Source organism: Varanus komodoensis, unplaced genomic scaffold (genome assembly GCF_004798865.1).
Source record: "Varanus komodoensis strain SLA01 unplaced genomic scaffold, ASM479886v1 scaffold83, whole genome shotgun sequence".
Taxonomy (NCBI): Eukaryota; Metazoa; Chordata; class Lepidosauria; order Squamata; family Varanidae; genus Varanus; species Varanus komodoensis.
Window position 1 is genome coordinate 57,643 of NW_025336520.1, and position 20,115 is coordinate 77,757.

Sequence of the window (20,115 nt, forward strand, 5' to 3'; positions counted from 1 at the left end):
TTCGTGACGTAGCGGCCTGCGGCTTGCGCGAGCCTCCCGTGACGCGTTGCGCGCATGCTCCGAACGGCGCCGCACCTGGCGGACTACCGTGCCCGGCCGCGGCCGCGCTTCTAGGCGGAATGGCGGCGCGGCTGGCGCGGGGCGGCAGCGCCGTGGTCACATGACCGCGGGGGGGCTGGCAAGATGGCTGCCTACTTGCAGTGGCGGCGCTTCGCCTTCTTCGACAGCGAGACGCTCACCTCGTCCGAGGGGAAGCCCGAGCCGCTGCCGCCGGGCATCACGGTCTGCGACTCGGGCAGGGGCAGCCTCGTCTTCGGGGATATCCTGCCGGAGGAGCTGCCCCGCGGGGGTCGCCTCGGAGAGCTGGCCGGGCGCGGGGCGGGAGCGAGGGGGCGCCTGGGCTGGCGGGCGCGACCCGATTCCGCGAGCGGAGCCCCGCTGTTTCCCGAGCGCGCCCGCCCCTTGCTGGGCGGCCTTTCGCCGAGTTAGACTGGGGCCCGTTTAGCCCCATGTTCTTGACAGCGTTGCCGGGAGGATCGGCCGTGGGATTTGGGCATGCGAGGGAGGGCTGGCCTCCCTGAGGTATGGCCCTCCCAATTCAGGCAGGCTTAAGCACTGTCCACATAGACCAGGCTTAGGCGATCCGGGAACCCCTAAAGGTGCCAACACTGTGGAAGGAAGATGAGTTGGTAAATACAACCAAGCTGCTTAGTCTCTTCTTTGATGGTTCCTTTATGTCGAGGATCCTTAACTAAGATCTACATATAGTAGGCCAGATATGGTTCCTGCCACACTCTCTTGAGCTCAGTAGTTTCCAAGCTTATAAGCTGAGAGTGACGCACCTCTATCAACTGAAGCAGCACAGCATCTTGGCTTCTGTCGGAGAGGATGAGGAAGGAATTAACCCTTTGGTAAGTTTTGGGTGGGAAGGTGAGGAGCCAGCCTTGTTCTTCTAATTTAATTTTTTGACTAAGTAACCTCCCGACTGGAATGCTGTGGACATAATCTATCTAGACTCAGCAGAGCCGTTGACAAAGTGCCCCACAACATCCTTGATGACCAAACTAACACAAAGTAGGCTAGATAGTGCAACCATCAGGTGGATCCACAATTGCCTGCAAAATTGGACTCGGAGAATGCTCAGCAGTGGCACATTCTCAAGCTGGGGAGAGGTGACAAGTGGGGTGCCACAGGGTTCTGTCCTGGGACTGGTACTTTTCAACACTCTTATTAATGATTTAGATGAAAAATACATGGAAAGATAATTAAATTTGCAGATGACACAATGCTGGGTGAAACAGCAAATACCCTGGAAGACAGAGAATAAGATACAGAGTGATCTTGATAGGTTAAAGCTCTGAGTAGAGAACAACAATGAAATTCAATAGGGACAAATGCCAAGTCCTCCATTTAGGAACAAGAAATCACTTTCAAAACCCGTACTGTACTAGTTCCCCTATCCTCAGCACTAGTCAAACCTTACTTAGAGTACTGTGTCCAGTTCTGGATACCTAAGTTTAAAAAAGATGCAGGCAAGCTAGAAAGGGCACAGAGGAGGGCAACAAAGATGATCTGGGGACTGGAGGCAAAGCCCTGTGAGGAAAGATTGAGAGAACTGGGCATGTTCAGCCTCCAGAAGAGAAGACTGGGTGGGTGGGTGGGTTGCGGGGGTGATATCCAGATAGCACTCTACAAGTACCTGAAAGGCCATCACAAAGAGGAAGGACAAGATCTTGTCATCCATCCCAAAGTGCAGGACACAGAATGACAGACTTAAGTTCAAAGAGACCAGATTTAGACTAGACATCAGGAAGAATTTCCTCGCTGTCAGAGCAAATCCCCCTGTTACTTGGGGAATTTGTGGCTCACTGGAGACATTCAAAAAGTGTCTAGACAGTCAACTGAGTGGGGTGGTATAACTTAGTGTCCTGCAATAGCAGCAAGTTGGACGTGACGGCCTTCTGGCCCCTTCCAACTCTTCTGTTATGTGCTTCTGTTTGACAAGAAGCTTTTGTAAGATTGGATGTAGAAAGGGAGGTATCCGTGATCTCAGGACTAGAAAAAGTTCAGACTTCTGGTTGCCAAAGATTCTCTTGCTGGTCTCCAGCAAATTAAAATGTGTATTCTACATCAAAAACTTTAATCCAGGAACCGAGAAATTTGGAGTACATATAATTGTTGCACTTGTGAACCGTTGCCTAAATCACGCAAGCAAGAGCAGATTGCCTTGTTGATTCCTTTTGCCTGTTAAGGCCCTTTCCCGTGCTGACTGTCTTGCCCTACGGTGGTTTTCTGCATAGTCCCCACCTTCCAGAGCAGCGCCTTCTGCTCTCCCAGAGTGTGACGATGTCAGAAGAGACAGAATGAGATCTTTTTGTAGAACAGCAATTATTTCTGACTTCAAAGTTTCCTGAACCATCGTCTTATAATAACTGTAGGTCAAAGTCTGGAATCTAGAGAAACGTGATGGTGGGAATCCCCTCTGCACTAGGATTTTCCCCGCAATACCAGGCAACAAGCCAACAGTTGTGTCCTGCCTCACAGTCCATGAGAATCTCAACTTCATGGCTATTGGTAAGTCGAGATAAAAGCAGAGGTCAGTATGTGGCTTACATGTACATTTAGATGCCAGTAGAGCAAAATAAGATGGACCTGTGTGGGTCAGACTTCAGTTTTGGCAGGAATGAACTATCTGGTTAGGGAGTTAAAGTTGTTGTTGAGCTCTGCTCTCCTTTCCATAGGCTTTGCCGATGGGAGCGTTGTACTTACAAAAGGAGATATCACAAGGGATCGGCATAGTAAGACTCAGATACTTCATGAGGGAAGCTATCCAGTTACAGGCCTAGCTTTCCGCCAGTCAGGGAAAACAACTCATCTGTTTGTAGCCACCACTGAGAACATCCAGGTAAGATCTTTGCTGGACTTGGGGGGAAGACCAAGGCTAACTTGCTCATCCAACTTCCTGTCCAAATTCTGAGCTGACTTGTTACTTCCTTCCCATGGGCTCTGCAGTGTTACACACTTTCAGTGAAGGATTATCCACAGCTAAAGCTGGACACGCGTGGCTGCGGACTACAGTGCTCCACGCTCAGTGACCCTTCCCAGGACCTCCAGTTCATTGTGGCAGGAGATGAATGCGTGTATCTGTACCAGCCAGATGAACGTGGGCCCTGCTTTGCTTTTGAGGGCCAAAAGCTGATTGCCCACTGGTATCGGGGCTACCTTGTCATTGTCTCCAAGGACCGGAAGACCTCTGCAAAGTAAGTCACCTTAAGACAGAGTGACTAGCTTTTTTTTTTTTCTTGGCACATGGTTTAATTTTTCTTTGAATGTCTTCCACTTCTGATTGGGCATGGAAAGTGGGCAAGGCGAATTGCTTTGTCTCTGACACTGGATAGTTCTCCCTTAAAAAAGCAGCAAGAAGAACTTGTGGGCTCCTGGAAATTCTTCCTGGGCACCTGTTTCTCTTTCATAGGCAATGTGAGTGCCAGTCTTGCTTTCCAGGTTTCTGTTGAGTCCTGCGCCTGCCAAGCATGCGGGGTGGAACGCATGTGGGTGTCTGGAATACAGGTGTCATAAAAGACCCGAATGGGTGGGTGCGTGGCTGGACAGGGCGCAGTCGCTTTCAGCACCATCATGACCTAAGTCAGGGATGTAGAATCACCTGGGTGGGGGAGAGACAAATGGCTCTGTGGGCCATGCCTCCTACTCCCCTGCCACAGAGTGGTCCTACCCAGGCCTGGGGAGCATCCAGTCAACTGGTCCCACTGTGGAGGGAAGTCAGAGGCAGATCTGGTCTCTGCATCTGGGGAATGCAGAAAACCAGCCTGGTTCTTTCATCCAGAGAACCCACAGAATTCTTCTCCTGTCAAGAGGAGTCAGAGACACTTCCTGTGGGCGAGACGAATGAGCCTGGAGACAAAGTGCATCCCTCCGTTTCACTCCTCTGCTCCAGGTCTGAATTTGCTGGGGGTGACCCACAAAACTCTGACAAGCAAATCCTGAACATCTACGACTTGAGCAACAAGTTCATAGCGTACAGCTCTGTCTTTGATGACGTGGTGGACGTGCTGGCAGAGTGGGGCTGCCTGTATGTGGTGACGAGAGACAGGAAGCTCCATCTGCTGCAGGAGAAGGATACGCAAACCAAGCTGGAGGCAAGGGAGCCCACCTCACCCCCCTGTGCTTGCTGGGGTTGGAGCAGCCACCTCTGCTGCCCCCTAGGAATCTTGATGCAACCCTCTGAGCCACTGCCATGAAATAAGGCCGTGTTGTTGGGATAGGGAGGAAGCAGCTGTGGATCGAACCTTCTGCTCAGGGTCTTGCGTGTCCTTGTGAACCTTCATAAGTAAGTGTCCATCCCCACAGATGCTCTTCAAGAAGAACCTCTTCGAAATGGCCATTAACTTGGCCAGGAGCCACCACCTGGACAGCGACGGGTTGTCTGAAATCTTTCGCCAGTACGGAGATCACTTGTACAACAAGGGCAACCACGACGGTGCCATTCAGCAGTACATCCGGTGGGTGCGGGCCTCATGCCACGGGGTTGCGTGGGTAGGCGTTGGCTTGTCCCCGTGGGGCTGGGAATGCAGGCTGAACACAGGTAACTGGAACAGGATTCCCACGCTCCTTCTCTTTTCTTAGCACCATCGGGAAACTAGAGCCATCCTATGTAATCCGCAAGTTTTTGGACGCTCAGCGGATACACAACCTGACAGCCTACTTGCAGATGCTGCACCTGCAGTCGCTGGCCAATACAGACCACACCACGCTGCTGCTGAATTGCTACACCAAGCTGAAAGACATCGCGAAGCTGGAGGAATTCATCAAGGTGCGAGGGCGGTGGGAGGGAGGGCGGCACGTGCGTGCTGAGGCAGGGTGGAGCCTCCTCCCGCCCCGGCGTGCTCCGGCTCCCCTTGCTCGCTCGGCAGGCGCAGCGTCCTGCCGTAGGGGGTCTGCCTGTCCTCACCGAACGGCTTGTGATGCCATGTACAAGTTCTTCGGACATCGAAGCAGCCGCAGCAGCGCAAGGGTTGGGTAACGGACCTCGCGCGCCTGAGCCTCACTCTTGCCTTCTCCGGATTCCCTGTGCAGGGGACTGGAGGCCTCCCAAGTTCAGATAAAAACCTCTCAGCTGCTGCCTGGTGGAGGGTCCTTTCCTCCAGTCCCGAAGCTGGGAAGCCTCCGAAGGCTTCCGTTTGCAAGAAGCGAGACCAGCTGGGTTCTCTCCCTGCTGCCCCAGCCCCTCCCGGGATGGGAAAAGCAGGCCTTTTTCTCCAGGCAGGGGGAGCACACGCTGCTCCCAGCTCCATTTCGGAGGTGACTGTTCTGTGGCTGTGCCTGTGGCTGCGAAGGTGCTCCTCTCTCCTCTCACTGGGGGGCTGGAGGGGCATCCTGCTTCAGATGCTTTGGCAGAGGAGGGCCTGCGGCTCTGTCAACGTGGGCGCGGCTGGCCTGTGTGTCCTGGGCCGGCTGTGCAAGCGCCACCTTTGCTGTCTTCCACGCAGACGAGCGAGAGCGAGGTGCACTTCGACGTGGAGACCGCCATCAAGGTGCTGCGCCAGGCAGGCTGCTACTCTCACGCTGTGTACCTGGCTGAGAAGCACGCGCACCACGAGTGGTACCTGAAGATCCAGCTGGAAGATATCAAGGTGAGGCCGGCCTGGCTCCCGGTGGCTCCTACGGCCAGCTTGGTAGGAGTTCATCCCAAGAGTGGCCGTGTTTCTTCACTGCAGCTCTTCTAACCTTTTCCTGATGGGGAATGCAGTCCTGGTATGTCTGTAACTTGGGCAGCAGGAAATAAAATCTGATCTAGCCACATGACGGCCAAAGAAAAGGTGCCCGGTGCTTGCGGGGCTGAGCGATTTGCAGGTCTCCACGACTTTCCCATTTTGCCTGCTAGCAACATCTTTTAGCTCCTGAAAAGTCTGGGACTCTCAAGGCTTGCTCATCCAGCTTCAAAACAGGAAGAAGAGGAGGATGGCACATGCTTCCTAAGGTTTTTTAAAGGGTGGATTTGTCCAGGAAGAGCCACTTGCCTTACTGTCCCGGAGGAGAAAAGCGGGCAGCCTCTGCCGCTTCCCTCTGTGCCCAAGATGCATGGAAAGCCGGTCTGCTTGGAGGTTTGCCCTGCATGTTTTGCCCAGGAGCGTCCATGCTTGTGAGGACCGTGGACCCCTCCTCAGGGCTGCTCTGTCTGTTCCACGCAGAACTATCAGGAGGCCCTGCGGTACATTGGCAAGCTGCCCTTTGAGCAGGCCGAGAGCAACATGAAACGATACGGCAAGACCCTCATGCGGCAAGTCCCGGATGAGACCACAGAGCTGCTGAAGGTCCTCTGCACGGACTATCGCCCAGTGGGGGATTGTGAGGGTCCCAGCGTGATGGAAGGAGTAAAGGTATGGGCTGGATGCTGGGACGGGGGCTATGGGCGACATTGTTCTGTTGTTTTGTGCAGTGGTAATTGACCCTTTGGAATGGTACCTGCAGGCTGGTTGCTGTACAATGAGCAAGAGACGTGCCGTCAGCTAAAACCCACGCCAGCGGGCCTCGCACACAGGGTGTATTCTGTGGGGAAGCAGAGCCCACGAATGCTGGGAAGCAGCAGTTCTGGGCAAGTGGGAGGGGGAGAGCAGCCAGGACGCTGCCAGAGCACACCAGGCCTGTGTTGTTCCCAGAGCCTTCCTCCCGCTCCCGATTCCCTCTCCTCACCAGCTCACTGGCAGGGGGCTGAGATGGATGAGGCGTGCGAGAGGCTGGCTGCTGCCTGGCTCTCTTCTTCCTTTCCTGTGCTACAGGCAAATCCCGACGAGTTCATTCCCATTTTTGCCAACAATTCGCGGGAGCTGAAGGCCTTTTTGGAGCACATGTTGGAGGTGCAGCCTGATTCCCCACAGGGCGTGTACGACACTCTGCTGGAGCTTCGTCTCCAGAACTGGGCACACGAGCAGGATCCAGAGGTACGTCTTCATGAACTCCTTGCTTCTGGCTACGTCGTGGTCAAGCGAGGTTGCCCGCTGCAAGTCAGCCGGGCTTGTTTGACAAGATGCCCGGTGGATCCAGCCCTTTGTATGTGGTGGCCAGGGAGAGAAGCGCCATTAGCTCTGGGCCGGTGGTTCAGTGCTGCTCTGGGCCCCCCGAGGCTCCCGTTCTGGGGTCTGGAAGCACCCCTGCAGAGCTTATGCTCCCTTGCTCTGGATTCCTTGCAGGTCAGAGAGAAGCGGCACAAGGAGGCCATTTCCTTGCTGAAAAGTGGGAAGTTCCAGAGTGTCTTTGATAAGGCTCTGGTTCTGTGTCAGATGCACAACTTCCGGGATGGTGTCCTGTATCTCTACGAGCAGGGCAAGCTGTGAGTGTGGATGGGCAGCGGCCCTCGCGCGCGTGGCCTGTGGGGGGGCTGCTGGGCGCTCCGAAGGCGGCGGGGGCCGCTTGTGTTCGGGGAGACTCGTGCCCTGTGCACGGCTGGGAGGGGCGTCGCTGGAGCCGGGGCTCGGCCGAAGTCGCCCTCACCCGCCCCTTCCCTGCCCAGGTTCCAGCACGTCATGCACTACCACATGCAGAGCGAGCAGCGCCGCACCGTGGTGCAGGTCTGCGAGCAGTACGGCGACCAGGAGCCCTGCCTGTGGGAACAGGCCCTTGGCTACTTCGCCCACAAGGCGGAGGACTGCAAGGAGCACATCGCGGCGGTGCTCCAGCACATCGAGAGCAAGAACCTCATGCCGCCCCTGCTGGGTACGGGACAGGGTGGGCCTGGCGCAGCACAGGGGCGCCCAGCCTGCGTGGGGGCAGTGGGCAGCGGGCCCCTCTCAGCAGGGAGAGGCGTGCGGCAGGCAGCCGCTGCCCTTCCAGCCCCAGCTGCGCCCGGCAGGGCAGGGCCCCCGGGGATGCCTCTTGCGGCGACGCTCCACGGCAAGAGCTGGTTTCCAGCTTGCTGCCTGGGGGCAGAGCGGCCGGCATCTTGTCACTGCCTGTCATGGCGTGGCAGCCACCGAGGCGGGCTGAGCCATGCACTGAGAAGAGCCTCGTCTTGGACTGGACTGCAGCCTGTGCTGTGCACATAGGCTTTTGCACCCACTGCAGTGCAAATTACGGGACAGCCTCCTCGGATCCCACCTCCTCTTTTCCTGATGGGTCGCTGCGTTCTTTCCAGTTGTACAGACGTTGGCCCACAACTCCACCGCTACCCTGTCTGTCATCAAGGAGTACCTGATCAGCAAGCTGCAGCAGCAGAGCCACCAGATCGAAGAGGATGAACAGAAGATCCAGAAGTACCGGGAAGAGACCAAGCGGATCCGCAAGGAGATTGAGGAGCTCAAAACGAGGTAGGCGCAGACCACCAGTGCATGGCCAAGGCAGGGCTTCCAGAGAGAGCACAGCAGTGCCCAGTGCCACTTTCTGGCCCTCCCCGTTGCTCTGCCGTGTGTGGAGAACCGGCCCATCTTCATGCTTAGAGAGGGATGACATTTCTCCTGGGAAGCCCTCTGCTGGCATCTCATGCAGCCAGCATCCCGAGGCCTGCCAGAGCACAGCTGCTGCTCCTCGCTTCGGGTCACAGGAGCCCCCTGGGGGTTGGAGGAGGGTGGCCCCGTGCCATCATTTTGGTGCTCTGTTGCACCACAGGAATCCCGGCAGACGTGGATGCTGCCGCGGCCCTTTCCGCGAGGGCCCCTTCCCTGCTTTGCACTGCATTGTGCGCTTCCCTTCCTTAGTGCCAAGATCTTCCAGAAGACCAAGTGCAGCATCTGCACGAGCGCCCTGGAGCTGCCCTCGGTGCACTTCCTGTGCGGCCACTCCTTCCACCAGCACTGCTTTGAGAGCTACTCAGAAAGTGGTTCAGAGTGCCCCACGTGCATGCCAGAGAACCGCAAAGTCATGGACATGATTCGCACCCAAGAGCAGAGGCGGGACTTGCACGACCAGTTTCAGCATCAGGTGTGGAATCTGCTGCCCGACTGGATTTCCAGCCGGGTTTATGGCCTTTTCAGATCAGTGAAGAAATGTATTTACCCTCCCTCTTCCCAAGCTCCCTCTAAAACAAACCCTCTTTTTGCCTCCTGCAGCTGAAACGCTCCAATGACAGCTTCTCGGTGGTTGCAGATTATTTTGGCCGGGGGGTTTTCAATAAACTCACCCTCATCACAGACCTTCCTCCAGGCAAATCTGCCGCAATGCTTGATGCAGGCTTACAACGTGACCTCCTTATACACACGAAGAGGAGCACCTAGGTGCCGGCAGCTCACCTGCTGCCTTGGCCCGGGCCTTCCAGCTGTGCAACATGAGCGACTTCTTCCGTGAGCCAAGGACTGCCAGAGGACAATTTGACCAGTAAAAGCAGCAAGATGGCTGCGTAGCTGCCATTTGCTGCTTATGTGTAACACTAGATGTTCCAGGCTGACTAGGTGGGGCACGTCTTGCATTGCTCTAGTCCTGCTCATCTGTACAGCTGTGAGACTGGGTCTGGCTTCTGAGGTTTGGGATAAAGTACCTTCTCTTTAACAGCACGGTTTAAGGAAGCTGTGGCTTTTTCCTTCTGCTTTTCCAAGCCTTGCTACTTCCAGCTGCTGGTAAAGGGTCCTCAGTAAAACTGGGTCTTTAAGCCTTAGTTGGGCTTCTGTAAGACTTAGCAGTAAAAATGACTCTAAGCTCAAAGCTTCTACTAGCACTTTTTCTGTTCCAGGGCGTGCCCTGACCCCTAATGAATGGAAGGCACATAAGCATCTTCTTGCCCTAATAAAAAGTACAGAGTTGAACTACAGTGAGAGTATTCTGGAACTGGAAAGGTATTTAAAATGTGAATAGTGTTTAACAGAAACATCCTTTGCGGAGCCCTTCACTTCATGTTGTTTAATCCCCTTTGTGACAAACTGCATGGAACGAAGGTGAAGAGTAATACACGGCATCCTGTATGTGTGTACAGTTTGTTTTTCTTTTTCAAAGGCTGCCTATGTTTCCCCGCTGTGGTAGGAGCCCAGAGGAGCTGCTGCTGGGCTCTCGGCCAACACCTCACTATTTTCCGGGGTGGGGGGACAGAATCTGGCCTTGACGATGGATGGTCCTCATCCGAGCTGGTTGCTCATCTCCTGGCCCCTGTCCAAGCAGGCCCCACCACCTCTTTCTCCAGCTCTCCAGGCCAGCAGGCAAGTCCAAGCTCTGCTCAGGCTGCTTCGACTGCAGGTGCTTCTACCAGCTTTGACTGAGGAGGGGCATCGCGCAGCCCTGGCCCGGGTCTGCCCAGGCAGAGCAGCAGGTGGCAGAGCCAAGCCGGGCTTGCAGGGTCCTGCAGATCACCGCATGCCCCTTCCTCAGCAGCAGACTAGCTCCCGAACTTCTCGGTATTTCTCCTCGGCCGAGGGGGCTGGAAATCTTCCTGCTCCCAGGAGATTGAGGTACAGGAGGCGCCGCTGCTCCTTCGGCCTTGCCCACCCCGCAGGAGCGCCTGGGGAGCCGTGAGGCCGCTCCTTCCGGGGGGGGGGGCTCGCGGTTCTGGCCGGGAGCTGGGAGCGCAGCCGCGGGCCGCGTCTATGGGCACGGCTGCGGAGGTCCTCTCCCTCGGAGTGGGCGGCTGCAGGCGCCGGGCCGGAGACCGCCCTGCTGCAGCGCGGCCCGAGGGAAAGGCCCCGGCGGCCGCGGGCTCGGCGCGGTCGGCAGGGGCGCTGCGGCGGAGGCCCGCCTGGCTCCGGGCCGGGCCGCGGGGCTGCGGGCCTCGCTGTGCGCGTCCCCGGCCGGGGCCCGAACGCCCCGGCTCCGCAGGGGAGGGCGAGCGCGGCGGCGCCGGAGGCTCCCGCGAGGAGCAGGCCGCGGTGACGTCACGGGCCGCCGCCAGGGGGGGCGCTGGACGGAAGTGACGTTGCAAGGGCGGGGCCTCGCGGCCGTGGAGCGGCGGCGCGCCGGTGACTTTGGCCGCGGCGCTCCGGCCCAGCATGAGCGGCCCGGCGGCCCCGGCCGCCGCCGAGGAGCCGGTGAGCCGCCGCGGGGGCGCTGGAGCGGGCGGGCGCGAGCTCCGGGGAGGCGGGCGGGCGGGCGCCGCTGCCTCGCCCACCTCGGAACTGGGGCCACCTGGGTGCGCCGGGTCGCGGTAATAATCCATCGCGATTGACGGCGCCAGTTTCATGGATTCGTGATCGCGATGACGGCGCGGCGGCGGCGGCCTCGCAGTCTTGCAGCGGCCCCCTACGTGAGGCCAGTGCGCTGTCCCGCCCTGAGACGTGGAGAAGCTTTAAGAAAATACTAAATAAGCTATTCCAACCCTCCCCGGCGCCGTTCTCAGCCAGCCTTCCACAACCTGGGGCTATCACTGCTGGCATTGCCCATGCAAGGTGGGGCTGATGGAAGCTGAAGTCCGTAGCCCCGGGCTACCGGTGCGTTGGGGGAAGAGGGGCTTTACGCATCGGCGGGGCGGGGAGCTGAGCTAAGTCTCCCGATGCATCGCGACTCGAACTCAGGGCTGCAGGCCCGGGGGTGCCACGGCCACCTTCCTGCTTAAACGCTGTGCAAAAGCGCAGCCTCTGGGGCGGCTTGTGACGGGAAGCCCCCCCCCCCCCGTGCGGGGCTAGTGGCGCTGGGGAGGCAGGAGAAGCGGCGGGCTGCCTGGCCTCACAAGGGAGGCCCGTGTGCCGCTGGACTGCTGGTCGAGCAGGGCTGCCCCGTCCGTGCGTGTTGTGCCTCGGCTGTGCCCTGGCAGGGTGGCGCGAAGGAGCGGCTGCCCTGTGTGGCCGGGCACAGCCTTTCCTAGGCAGGGGTGTGGGTGGTGGCTCTGTTGTGCATCCGTGTGCCACCCTGAGCCCTGCAGTTCTGTGGCAAGCTGCTCCTGCGCCATCTAGGTGGGGGGGGGCGGCTGTGTGCATATTCTTTTCCTGCCAAGTGGCACATTTTGGGATGGCTTCAGTGCCTCAGCTGACAGCCAGCTGAGCAATGGTGTGGGGGCAGCAGGGAGGGCTTCGTCCTGCCCGTTGGCAGCTTCATTCTGCTGCGCGAGGTGCTCTCTTTCGCACCACCCCTCTGCCTGGCGTGCACGCACACTGACGCCTGTTGATGCTTCGCCCCCTGAGCACTGCTGAAGCCTTCTCTTCTAATGGGGCAAATGGTCTGCTAACTCAACTTCTAGAGGGCGGCTCAGCAAGGGCAGTGAGTTGGCTTTCCTGATGTGCTTCAAGTTACAGACGTGTCGGAGTTGTCGAGGCAGAGAGACATCAGGTGTGTCCCTTGGAAGGAAGGCTGTCAGTTGTACTGTTCTCAGCCCTAAGCTGGAGTACATTCTGGTTCCCTTGTGTGAACTCTGCTTGCCAGCATAGCTATCTTGTCAAAGTGTTTTCTCTTCGCTGTGGCTGCATAATTGTATCAGAAGAATAGAATCGACTTTCTGGGTACCCCATAATGTTTTCTTCTTGCTAAATGTAAAGGCTAGATCTTCTGCACTGAGCAGGGGGTCAGGCCTACCCCAGATTCCAGGAAGTGTGCTGAAGAAGGAGAGCAACTGACAGTTCAGGCCCGAGTCCCATTTAGTGCCCTGTGTGTTTTCCTAAGTCATCGGATCCTAGAAGAGCAGAGCTGGAAGGGGCCAAGAAGGCCATCAGGTCCTACCCCTGCTCTCGCTGGTCACCAGTCTACACCTTCCCATTCCTGCGCTTCCTCCGATGCCGGCATCCACCCTCTGCTGCACTGCACGTCTGTGCTTCTCTCCATCTTCCTGCAGCCTTTTCCTTGCTCTTATGTGCCAAAATTAATTTCTATTTCTTCTCAGCCGTGCTGAAGGATTTCTTTGCTGCAGACTTTGGTGTATGGCCCAGGCCGCCCAGAGCATGGGAGTAAGGAGAACCCTAGAAGTGCAGTGCCCTTTTGGGAAAGGAGACTTGCCGGCTTTGTTGCAGCGTGAGCGCTTCTCTAAGCCAACCTGCTCCCTCCACCAGCCCTTTTACAAATAAGTGGGTGAAATGTCCCTTGTTTGCTTGCAAAAATGGTCCCATTGCCAGCTGCTTCGGTGGAAGGCCCCCTTCCCATGCCTGCCTTTCCTGGAACAATTTATTTCTGTGCAAAACCCGCACAGCTCCTTGCCAACAGGCCCAGCAGCTACGGTTGCTTCCAGGCTCAGCCCCTCCATGCTGGCAGCTTGCTCTGCCCCCACCTCGCTGTCTGGAAGGCCCTTCCCCTTCCTTATCTCTGGTCCCAGGTTGGGGCTGGTTTGCAGGAGAGACTCCCTTGGTCAGCCACAGGCAGGAGGAGGCAGCCAGGCAGCAGTGCTTTCTCTCTCCTCTAGTAAAGACCCCTTGGGCCCTTGGTTGAGATGGCAAATGTAGTCCTCCTGCATAATCAGGTAAGGAAGGGGATGGTGTAGAATGTAAACTGAAACCTGTGTTTTAAAGCTAACTGTAAACTGTTCTTTGCAGGACAAAAATGGCTTGAAAAACTCGACTATCCGTGTAGGAACCAGGAAGAGCCAGGTAAGACCACCCGATTCCCATCCTGCCAGCTGCTTCTCTCTGCCTTCCTTGGGTTGGTTAGTTTGGAGTGGGGCGAACGCCACTGCATGCAAAACGGTGTATGGATTTCTGTTGAGTTGTATTTTCTCTCTGTTTCCTTGTAACGCAATTTGGCTGAGGCTCAGAGGAGGGCAGGGGCATGGAGAGCAGCCCCCCTGAGGAAAGCTTGTAGGAACGGGATATGGTGAGCCCAGAGAGGAGAGGGGGAGCCTCGAGAGGACAGAAGGGCTGTCACCTAGAAGAGGGCAAAGGCTTACTCTCTTTGCCCGAAAGGGAACGATAGACTTGATGGGAGTAAGTTTCAGGAGGGCAGATTCTGGTGGAACTCCGGGAGACCTAAAGGTGAGAGGAGCTTGACAGTGGAACCATTTCCTGGAGAAGGGGGGCTCTCCCCCAGTGCTAGTTACAGTTTGGTTGCAGCCGCATGTTGATCAGTACCAGCGGCTGGGGAACACCAGCGGGAGGCGGCACCCTGCTGCTGTCCTGCCGTGAGCGTCCCGGGGGGCCCCCGAAATAGGCGGGCCCTTGCCCTGCCCCAGCTGCAGGGCTCCCTTGATGGTCGTGGGGTGAGCCATGGCTGCATTAATGGAGGGCCGCCCGTGCTGCTCAGCCCTTCTCCGCTGTCACTGGACCATCTGTGGCCTCATGCGCCCACAGGCCCTCGGTGAAGGATCCTGGCGGCCGCACTGGCTGGCCTCGGGCTGCTTGCACCCTTCGGGCGGCCAGGGTGTTGTGGGGACAAGCAACGTGAGGAAGCCCGGGGGAGCGTGAAGGGGCGCCGGGGATCGTGGCGCAGCGGCTGGAGTTCGGCACTGCTGGGGCTGCACAGCCAGGCTTGGCAGAGCCAGGCCTCCTGCTGCGTCGCCCCAGCAGGTGCAAGGAACACGCCCAGAAAGACAAAGCCTGCAGAGAAGATAATGCTGCGCCTGCACGCCAGGCAGCTAATCTCCACTGTCCTCCTGCAGCTGCTGCAGGAACAGTGGCAGTTGGTGAGGAGCCCTGAGGAGCCCTGAGGAGCCCCTTCCTGAACGGGGGCCAGCAGTGGGTGGGCCCGCAGGGGAGGAAGGAAGCAGGCAGCTGTGCTGGAATCCCCCTTCCCCGGAAGCACGTGCATCTTGTCCTGCCGTGGGAGCCATGGCCTCCTTGGCTGAGCCGAGCCCACTAATTCTGGTGCTGCCTGCCTCAGGGGGCTTAAGCAGACCTGCTGGAAGGGGGATCTGCGGGTGAGCTGCCCCAGACTAGCAGAGCCTCGAGCCCAGCGGCTGGGCTCCTTGAGAGTGGCTGGCTGGTCCGAGTGCACGCCAGCGTGCCCGGTTTCTGAGGGGGAGTGGTCTCGGGTGGGAGGCAGGGGCGGCCTAGCTCATTGCTTCCTTCCTTCTGTTTACCTGCAGCTGGCCCGGATCCAGACGGACAGTGTGGTGCAGAGGCTGCAGGAGCACCACCCCCACCTTTGCTTCGAGATCGGTGAGCATCCGGGGAGGGAAGCCAGGTGGGACGGGTCCTTCTCACTGGCTGGGAGGGAGGGAGGGAGCAAGCCCTGGCGGGGTTTCGTTTGGGGCGGCCTGCAGCAGATGTGGAAGCTGCGGGAAAGTCCTCAGTAGGCAGAAATCTGCACGAGGCAATTATCTGCAGCCTGCTTGAGGCAGGAAGGGCTGGCTCCTCTGCCTGGGCATGCTGCTTGGTGCGTGGGCTGCCCTTCCAGTGCCCTCCCATGGAAAGCCACGGGGGGGGGGGCAGGCAGCCCTTTCCTCCCCCCCAGTGTGGGAGGCATTTGGGAGATCCACTGATGCCGCTTCCATGTGATCCCACCAGACATTTCTCTCTCTCCGAGCAGTTGCCATGTCCACCACTGGGGACAAGATCCTGGACACAGCGCTGTCGAAGGTTGCCGTCCTTTGCTCTTTTACACCCGTGGCGGGCGTGGGGCGTGGGGTGTGGGGCGGAGGCGAGGGGCAGCCCGGCTGTAACTCTCTTTCCCAATTCAGATCGGGGAGAAGAGTCTCTTCACCAAGGAGCTGGAAAATGCGCTGGAGAGGAACGAGTAAGTCACAGGTCGGAGGTGCATGGGAGCCCCCCTCCCTGGCCCCCCGCTGAAGTCTGGGGCACCGGCACCACCTGCCTCTGCCCAGGAGCTCCAGGGCACCTGGCTGGAGCAGTGCTGCTTCCTCTGGCCCGGCACTGCAGGCAAGGAGCCCAGTGGGCTCTTTGGGGAGCGGGCACGGAGAGACCAGCACATTTGCTCTTCCCCCATCAACCCATGGGCGCTTCCCTGCCTATCCCAAGGAATCACATTCTGGTTTCCAAACTGCTCAGGGAGGGGGGGTGTACTGGCCAAAGACCTGTCTGAATCAGGGCGCTGTGGTTCAGAGTCTGTCTCTCTTGGTGCTTCTGCGCCAACTCGTGGCCTTGGGCACGACATGCTGTCGCCACACCGATGCTCCGTTGCTCTGATCTCAGGGTCGACTTGGTGGTTCACTCTCTGAAGGACCTGCCCACATCCCTGGCGCCTGGCTTCACCATTGGTGCTGTCTGCAAGTGAGTCCCGCACCCCTCTGCTGCCCGGCAGGGCCGCCCCAACTAGCCGGCCACCTCCCCTTTTCCACGGATGCCGGGCCTTGCCGAGGCCCAGCTCGTCCTTGATTGGTGTGGGGCCCTCAGCTACCCCTGCGAGGAGGCCTGGGCTGCCTGGGGCCGCTTCCTGACAGGCCCCTGCCTGGTCCTTTGCAGGAGAGAGAATCCGCACGATGCCGTCGTCTTCCACCCCAGGCACGCTGGCAAAACCCTCAGCAGCCTCCCCGAGAAGAGGTGAGCTGGTCCTCCGGGTGCTGCCCAGTGCTGTCCACGGTTTGCAACAAAACATTGCTCTGCTGGTGCTCGCTGGGCTGCCCCTGGTCTGGCCGGGGCGCAGGGGGCGTGGGCCTTGTCCACCTCTGGCCCTCAGCCCTCCGCATGGCCGCTGTGCCGGAAAGAGCCCACCGGGGCACCAGAACAGGTGCTCCCAGGGAGCCGGGCCTGGATGGGTGGGTGGTGCAGAAAGGAGCGCGTCTCGGTGCTTGTGCGGGAAAGCCACTCTTTGGAGGGTGGGGAGGGCGGCCGGTGGCTTCCTGGTCGTTTTGGAGCCTGCCTGGGGAGACTTGTGGCAGCCCCTCAAAGCTGCTTCTGCTCCGGCTTCCCCCGCAGTGTGATCGGAACCAGCTCACTTCGCCGGGCGGCTCAGCTGAAGAGACTGTTCCCACAGCTGGAATTTCGGGATATTGTATCCTTTCATCGTTCCGTAGTGTCCTTGGACAGACGCGTCTGAATCCTGCTCTTACAGCAGCTTGGGGATTTCCAGGATGAGGGGCTGGGAGCTGCATGTCGCAGGGGCAGGGCAGGGGAGGGGCTCCAAGCCAGTGTGGTTCCCCCCACCCACACCCATTCATCTGGAAGGGGTTGATAGTCGCGGCGCTCAGCGCCTCCTAGTGCTGGCCAGGCACATCCAGGCAGGGCTCAGGGCCGGAAGTCTACTTTTTGCTTAAGCCTTCCTTCAGAGGGGCAATCTGAACACTCGCTTGAAGAAGCTGGACGAGAAGGAGGACTTCAGTGCCATTGTGCTGGCTGCTGCCGGCCTGAAACGGATGGGCTGGGAGAGCCGCATAGGCCAGGTGAGTGGGGGTGGACTGGGTGCCCCTCCAGGGGCTCCGCCAAGTCCGAGGACGGAGGCCGCTCTGCCGCCTCGGCTGGTCCTGAGCTGAGCTCCTTCCTGGTTTGGGCTCTTCAGGGAGACTTTGCTGCCTAATCATGTCCCTCGTCTTGCTTCTCTCCAGATCCTGAGCCCCACGGACTGCTTATATGCTGTTGGGCAGGTGCGTGTTGGGCTCCCTGCTCTTCCCAGCTCTGTGCAAAGCTGGGCCCAGCATGGCTGGAACCCTCCTCTCGAGCTGGGGCAAGCCGGCCCCGATCCTGCGTCACTCGCTCTCGGGCTGGCACCGCAGGCATCCTTGAGCAAACACCCTCTCCTTGGGGGAGCGGCCAGTGCTGCGGAGGAGCTGGGCCAGTGCAGAGGATCTGGCAGCTTGCAGCAGTTTCCCATAGTTCTCCCTTGCGAGGGGAAGTCACAGAGAGCAGTCGGTCTTTTGGCTGGGGCAGTGATGTTCAAAAATTAAAGCAGGTCAGCTCGCTGAAAAGTTGCTTCTGTCTGGCTAGGTAGCACATTTAAAAAGTAGCTTTGAATATGAGCACTTGCCAGAACTGTTGAGCCCTGGCAGGCGAAGCTTCTGCATGGCGGGACTCTGGTTGGGTTTCGGTGGCAGCTCCCTGCAGCCCCCAGCAACAAATCCGCCTTCAGCTGTGTGCCTGCTCGGCTGTGTCCAGACTGGGCTGCCGCCTTCCCAGATGCAGGGGCCAGATCTGCCACCCCTGGGATTCTCGGTCCGTGGGAGGACAGCACAAGCCACTCCGCTGTACCAGAGGCAGAGAAGGGCACACCTGGATGCCTTTCCCCCTGCAGGGCGCCTTAGCTGTGGAAGTGAGGGCCAGAGATCAGAAGATCCTAGACATGGTGTCTGTCCTGCACGACGAGGAGACGGTGCTGCGCTGCATTGCTGAGAGGGCCTTCATGAAGCGCCTGGTAGGGCCGGGGAGCTGCTGGCTGGGGCTAGTGAATAGCGGGGGGATGCCGGCAGGCGCGAGCTGAATGTTGCTAACCCCCCCCCCCCCCCGGCTCTCTGTGTTGCAGGAAGGCGGCTGCAGTGTGCCTGTGGCTGTGAGCACCCTGCTGAAGGACTTCCAGGTAACAGCCACACAGCCTGCTGCTGCCCTGAGGCCGGCAGGCACTTGTGTCGCTGACCCACCCAAGCCGCAGGCGGAGTCCTGTCTGGGCACTCCCTGGACAGCCGAGAGCCTGTTTGGGGGGGGGGGGATTAAGATGGAGGGGACATGTCCCTGCAGCTGAGAGCGAGCGATGAATCCAGGAGCCTCCGATGCTCTGCTTGAGTGCCCCCGGGAGCCTCGGGCATGTTGCTTTCTGAGCTCTCCGTCTGCCGCAGGACGACAACAGAGCCGAGAGCTGTTGAAGGGGTTAGCTCAGGCAGTGCCCGTGAAGCACACGAACGCTCCAGCCATGCAGCATTCACCGTGTGGGATGGAGGGCCTGCTTGCAGGTGCCTTCTCCAGAGGGTCCACAGTGGGTTTTTGCTCTCCTCTCCGCTCCCTTGCTTTCCTGTGCAAAGCCAGAAATCCTCTGCTCTCCCTAGCTGTATATGACCGGTGCCGTTTACAGCCTCGATGGATCCGACAGCCTGCGGGAGACCATGCAGACGAGCGTGCACTTCCCAGAAGAGGTACTAGCTTCTGAGGCTTTGAAAAGCACCCCAGCTTGGGAGGGGGCCTGAGTGGCTTGGGGGAGGTTTCCCACCTCAGTGCCATTTCAGGCCCTGCTAGACAAGCTGGGCACCCTTGGCCGCTCTGTTGCAGGCCCAGCCGGCCGATTCTGGCAGCTTCCTCTTGTGAATGTCCGGAATGACGGCCCGTGTGGGGAGCCCCCACCCTCTGCCACATGGGCTTTCGGCTGCTAAGGAGACCTTTCTCTTTCAGAACGGAGACGGCCCCAGTGACAACATCCAGCACGTTGGCATCACGGCCAGGAACATCCCGCACCTTGCTCAGGCGGCCGCAGAGAAGCTGGGCATTCAGCTGGCTGAGCTGCTGCTGAGCCAGGGGGCAAGACACATCCTCACAGTGGCCAGGCAGCTCAACGAGGCTTGAGGACCTCCAGAGAAACCGCAGTGCCAGCTTGCCCCTTCTCCCCCCTTAGAGGCCTTAATGTATTGTAGTAGCTGCCAGTTCGCTTGAGCTACTGCAGACTGGCTGCTATGCTGGGTTTTTGTCATTTCTGCTGCCGAAATGACAATTTCCAACTTGAATTTTGAAGAGAAAACCTCATGGTCGAGTTCATGCTTTAATTCTAACAGAACCACTAATGGGTCACTGGTTGTATAGAATTACATCTGATTTATATTGGTTTTTAATTATTAAAACAATTCAAACAAAGCATTGACTGAAGCCTTTTTAGTAGACCACTGAATTTTCAGAGGCTGAAGCAGAGAGGAATCAGCTGGCCAATGTTCAAGGATGGGGTTTTTTCCTAAATCTGCAGTTGGCAATTTGTGGCTCCCTAGTATTTTGGCTTAAGTTTCTGTTCTTCATAGACTCCTAGAGTTGGGAGGTGCCAGAGGGCCATTGAGTCCAACCCCGCTGCTCTGTGCGGGACTCCCAGTTAAGCCATCCTCTTCCGAGGCCTGTCCAGTTGCATCTTGACTGCCTCCAGAGCGGAAGAGCCCGCCACCTCCCGCGGCCATTGGCCCCATTGTCATGCTGCCCTAACAGTCAGGAAGTTCTTCCCAGTATCTATCTGGAATTCGGCTTTCTGTCTCTTGACATGTTATCCTGTGTCCTGTGCTCTGGGATGACCAAGAGCAGATCCTGGCCTTCCTCCTCACGGCAGCCTTCCAAGGACTTGAACCATGCTCTCCTCTCCCCTCAGTCTTCTCTGTGGGTGATACATGTCGGGTCCTTTCACTGTCTCCTCAGAAGGCTTTGTTTCCAGTCCCCAGATCATCCTTGCTGGCCTCCCCTGAACGCTTTCCAGGTTCTCTGCATC

At 58.3% G+C, this 20,115-nt stretch overlaps 2 protein-coding genes across 4 annotated transcripts; both read left to right on the plus strand.

Annotated features, from left to right (window-relative positions):
• Positions 1-158: 158 nt before the first annotated feature.
• On the plus strand, positions 159-9,754 carry VPS11 (VPS11 core subunit of CORVET and HOPS complexes). 2 transcript variants are annotated; one of them, XM_044456364.1, is made up of 16 exons: positions 159-324; positions 768-911; positions 2,439-2,574; positions 2,742-2,905; positions 3,013-3,260; positions 3,956-4,157; positions 4,369-4,520; positions 4,645-4,831; positions 5,508-5,651; positions 6,210-6,398; positions 6,798-6,959; positions 7,209-7,348; positions 7,529-7,731; positions 8,150-8,321; positions 8,709-8,931; positions 9,060-9,754. In XM_044456364.1, the coding sequence occupies exons 1-16, from the start codon at positions 184-186 to the stop codon at positions 9,222-9,224; spliced, it is 2,772 nt and encodes a 923-aa protein (XP_044312299.1). In that variant the 5' UTR covers positions 159-183; the 3' UTR covers positions 9,225-9,754. The 2 variants fall into 2 exon arrangements, with proteins under 2 accessions (XP_044312299.1, XP_044312298.1); XM_044456363.1 differs by having other exon boundaries at positions 159-319; positions 763-911.
• A 1,090-nt stretch (positions 9,755-10,844) lies between these two features.
• On the plus strand, positions 10,845-19,505 carry HMBS (hydroxymethylbilane synthase). 2 transcript variants are annotated; one of them, XM_044456366.1, is made up of 14 exons: positions 10,845-10,958; positions 13,383-13,436; positions 14,867-14,939; positions 15,310-15,359; positions 15,461-15,516; positions 15,933-16,010; positions 16,203-16,280; positions 16,656-16,731; positions 17,006-17,119; positions 17,282-17,320; positions 17,965-18,084; positions 18,193-18,246; positions 18,710-18,796; positions 19,050-19,505. In XM_044456366.1, exons 1-14 carry the CDS (start codon positions 10,920-10,922, stop codon positions 19,218-19,220), a joined length of 1,089 nt encoding a protein of 362 aa, XP_044312301.1. In that variant the 5' UTR covers positions 10,845-10,919; the 3' UTR covers positions 19,221-19,505. The 2 variants fall into 2 exon arrangements, with proteins under 2 accessions (XP_044312301.1, XP_044312302.1); XM_044456367.1 differs by lacking the exon at positions 10,845-10,958 and adding an exon at positions 13,202-13,309.
• Positions 19,506-20,115: the final 610 nt, after the last annotated feature.